This window comes from Cebus imitator, unplaced genomic scaffold, assembly GCF_001604975.1.
Source record: "Cebus imitator isolate Cc_AM_T3 unplaced genomic scaffold, Cebus_imitator-1.0 Scaffold31, whole genome shotgun sequence".
NCBI classification, from domain to species: domain Eukaryota; kingdom Metazoa; phylum Chordata; class Mammalia; order Primates; family Cebidae; genus Cebus; species Cebus imitator.
In genome coordinates this window covers 7,156,561-7,160,072 of record NW_016107346.1, presented here as the reverse complement: position 1 = coordinate 7,160,072, position 3,512 = coordinate 7,156,561, and the positions used below count along the sequence as shown (strand labels likewise).

At 44.4% G+C, this 3,512-nt stretch overlaps 1 protein-coding gene across 1 annotated transcript in view; it reads right to left on the bottom strand.

The window, feature by feature from the left end:
• Nucleotides 1-3,512, bottom strand: part of GPCPD1 (glycerophosphocholine phosphodiesterase 1) — a 73,266-nt gene that overhangs the window by 62,196 nt on the left and 7,558 nt on the right. Inside the window, exon 2 of the mRNA XM_037736958.1 lies at nucleotides 3,366-3,441. Within this exon, the coding sequence (XP_037592886.1) occupies nucleotides 3,366-3,414 (49 nt within the window). The 5' untranslated portion in view covers nucleotides 3,415-3,441. The remainder of the gene's footprint in view (nucleotides 1-3,365; nucleotides 3,442-3,512) is intronic.

Below are 3,512 nucleotides of genomic sequence, written 5' to 3'. Positions count from 1 at the left end.
CAGCTACTTGGGAGGCTGAGGCAGAAGAATTGCTTGAACCCAGGAGGCGGATGTTACAGTGAGCTGAGATTGCATCACTTCACTCTGGCCTGGGCATCAGAGTGAGACTCCATCCCCCCAACCCCCTCAAAAAAGACAACAAAACACACACACACACACACACAACACAAAGTTAGCTGGGCATGGTGGTACATGCCTGTAATCCCAGCTACTCGGGAGGCTGAGGCACGAGAATCACTTTAACCTGGGGGAGGCGGAGGTTACAGTGAGCCAAGATTGCATCACTGCACTCCAGCCTGAGCAATATACTGAGACCCTGTCTGTACAATATATATATATTAAGAATAATTTGGCCGGGCGCGGTGGCTCACACTTGTAATCCCAGCACTTTGGGAAGCCGAGGCGGGTGGATCACGAGGTCAGGAGTTCAAGACCAGCCTGATCAACATGGTGAAACCTCGTCTCTATTAAAAATAAAAAATAAATAAATAATAAATTAAAAAATAAAAAAATAATTTTAAAAATTAGCCAAAAAAAAAATTAGCCAGGCATCGTGTTGTGCACCTACAGTCCCAGCTCCTCATGAGGTTGAGTCAGGAGGATCACTGGAACCCAGGAATCTGAGGAACTGTGATTACACCACTGCACTCCAACCTGGGCAACAGAGGAAGACCCTGTCTCTTAAAACAAAAAAACAGGCCGGGCGCGGTGGCTCACGCCTGTAATCCCAGCACTGTGGGAGGCCAAGGCGGGTGGATCACGAGGTCAAGAGATCAAGACCATCCTGGTCAACATGGTGAAACCCCATCTCTACTTAAAATACAAAAAATCAGCGGGGCATGGTGGCGCATGCCTGTAGTCCCAGCTACTCAGGAGGCTGAGGCAGGAGAATGCCTGAACGCAGGAGGCGGAGGTTGTGGTGAGCCAAGATCGCGCCACTGCACTCCAGCCTGCGTAACAAGAGCGAAACTCCGTCTCAAAAAAAAAAAAAAACTTCATGGACTCAAGTTATTTCTCATCCCCCACATGCTACTTTCTGCTGTGAAAAGAACAAACTCCAGTTGGAACAAGTGAAATGTGGAATCGGTGGTTCACTTTCCTCTTGCAGGTGCTCCTGCATTTTACCAACTGCCCCCTGCAATGTAACTTTTTCTTTCTGCTGATTCCATGGGAATATGGCTTCTGAAAATGAGGAAATTATTAACTAAAACACACAGACTTTTTTTAATCGGCTCTCATTGATAAGAGATTATGCAGACTTGGATGCTAACTAAAGGAATCTGCAAACAGCACCTCCACATACTCTTTTTGTTTCCTCCCCTGGTTGTACATTTTCCCCCCACGTCAGCCTTCTCTACACTACCCATTCTCTCTACATTTAGCTGAGGATCCTTCCTCCTGGGCAGTGAGGAAATTAAGTGATGGGGGAATTGAGGCAGGGTCTCCCTCAATAACCCCTTGCTGTCCCTCAGCCTCCTCCTTGCCACCTAGAGTCATATGTATCCACATCCACCATTATCTCCTCCCTCTCATCCCTGACTATAGGCATTTCCCCCAGTCCCAATCAAGCTGACACTTCTGTGGCCAGTTCTGTGGTTAGTCCATTTGTCTGAAATGGCCAACTCCTTTTAGCTTTAACTACCAGCCTAAAACTCCCTAGAAGGAGAGAATTCCATCTTCTATCCACGGAGGTGGCCACATGCTAAACCAGAGGTGAGCACTTGGCTCATGGGAACCAATCAGCTAACTAGCAATCTTCAATCTACTGAATTCTGCCCAGGGGTGGAACTATACCAGATTATCTTGGCTAAAAATTTGAATTCAGACTCACACACACTCTGCCAATTCCTGTGATGAATGCTAGAACAAAGAAGCTAGATGTGGTGTGAGTCATTCATTCATTGTTTAAATATATATATATATATATACTATGCTCCTGCTCTGACCCAGGCACTCTGCTAGGTGCAGGAATTCAGCATAAACAAGACAAGGTCCTGTTTTGGCTGGGTGACATCTATAATCTCACACCTGTTATCTCAGTAATTTGGGAGGCCAAGGCAGACAGATGACCTGAGGTCAGGAGTTCGAGACTAGCCTAGCCAACATGGCGAAACCCCATCTCTACTAAAAATACAAAAATTAGCCAGGTGTGGTGGCAGGTGCCTGTAACCCTAGCACCTTGGGAGGCTGAGATAGGAGATCGTTTGAACCCAGGAGGCAGAGGTGGCAGTGAGCCAAGAACACACTATTGAACTCCAGCCTCAGCAACAGAGTGAGACTCCATCTCAAAAGAAAAAAGTCATGTTTTCAATAGTTTACAATCTGTCACTCAAATAATTCTATAAAATCTCCAAGAGGTGCTATAAAATAGTGCCAGAACCTAGTGGAATCTGGAGGCTGGCAGTGGGAGCAGAGGAGAAAAGAGAGGGAACAGGGGGAGTATGAGAGTGGGCACAGATCTACACAGAGGAAATAGCATTTGAGAAAGTCCCAAAAGACGAAGAAAAGAGGAAGGAATGCAGCACATTTAAGGAACTGAAAGAAGGTCTGTACAGCCAGAATACATCAAAACTGAGAGGTACTTAGCCCAAGTGTGATACTGCTTTGACATGCTATCCTACACTAAAATTATTCAGCGCTTTAATGGACAGCAAAAAAATACAATGAGGCTAAAAAAACACATTCACATATAGGGACAAGGTTATCCCAGCCAAATGTTTCACCAACTTATTCTTTTTATTCTTTTTTTTTGAGACCAAGTCTGCCTCTGCTGTCCAGGTTGCAGTGCAATGGCACAATCTCGGTTCACTGAAAACTCCGCCTCCTGGGTTCAAGGGATTCTTCTGCCTCAGTCTCCCAAGTAAGTAGCTGGGATTACAGGCACAGGCCAACAGGCCGAGCTAATTTTTGTATTTTTAGTAGAGATGGGTTTCATCATGTTGGTTAGGCTGGTCTTGAACTCCTGACCTCAAATGATCCCCTCCCACCACCACCTTGGCCTCCCAAACTGCTGGGATTACAGGAGTGAGCTACTGTAGCCGGCCTACAAACTTCTTGCACTAGCAAAGCTTCCCTCATTTTCATGCTGCCTAGAAACCACGGCCCCACCATCTTTGTGCTGTGCAAAATTAAGTAAATTCACAGCTTTCTTGGGAAAACATGAGAAGTAGAAGACAGAGTTTGAGGAAGTTTTTGGTGTTTCTACTATGCTCCAAGCGCATTTCCCATATCAGGCAAGACCTACAGATATTCTCATCTAAAAAATCAGCCCCGCTCTGATAGCAACTCCATATTTAAGGTAATCCAGATAAGAAAAATGCTAATTTAATTTTAAAAACTATTTTAAAGCAAAACTTTTACAATACCTGGTAAAAGAGTTCCTCTTATTTCAAAGGTAATCTGAGAAGGTGTCATTCTGATGATTTATTTTATGATGTTGTGCTAGAAAAAAAGAAAAGAAAAAAACACTTATAGTATAAAAATATTAACTTTAGATAGCTACCATCAAGAAA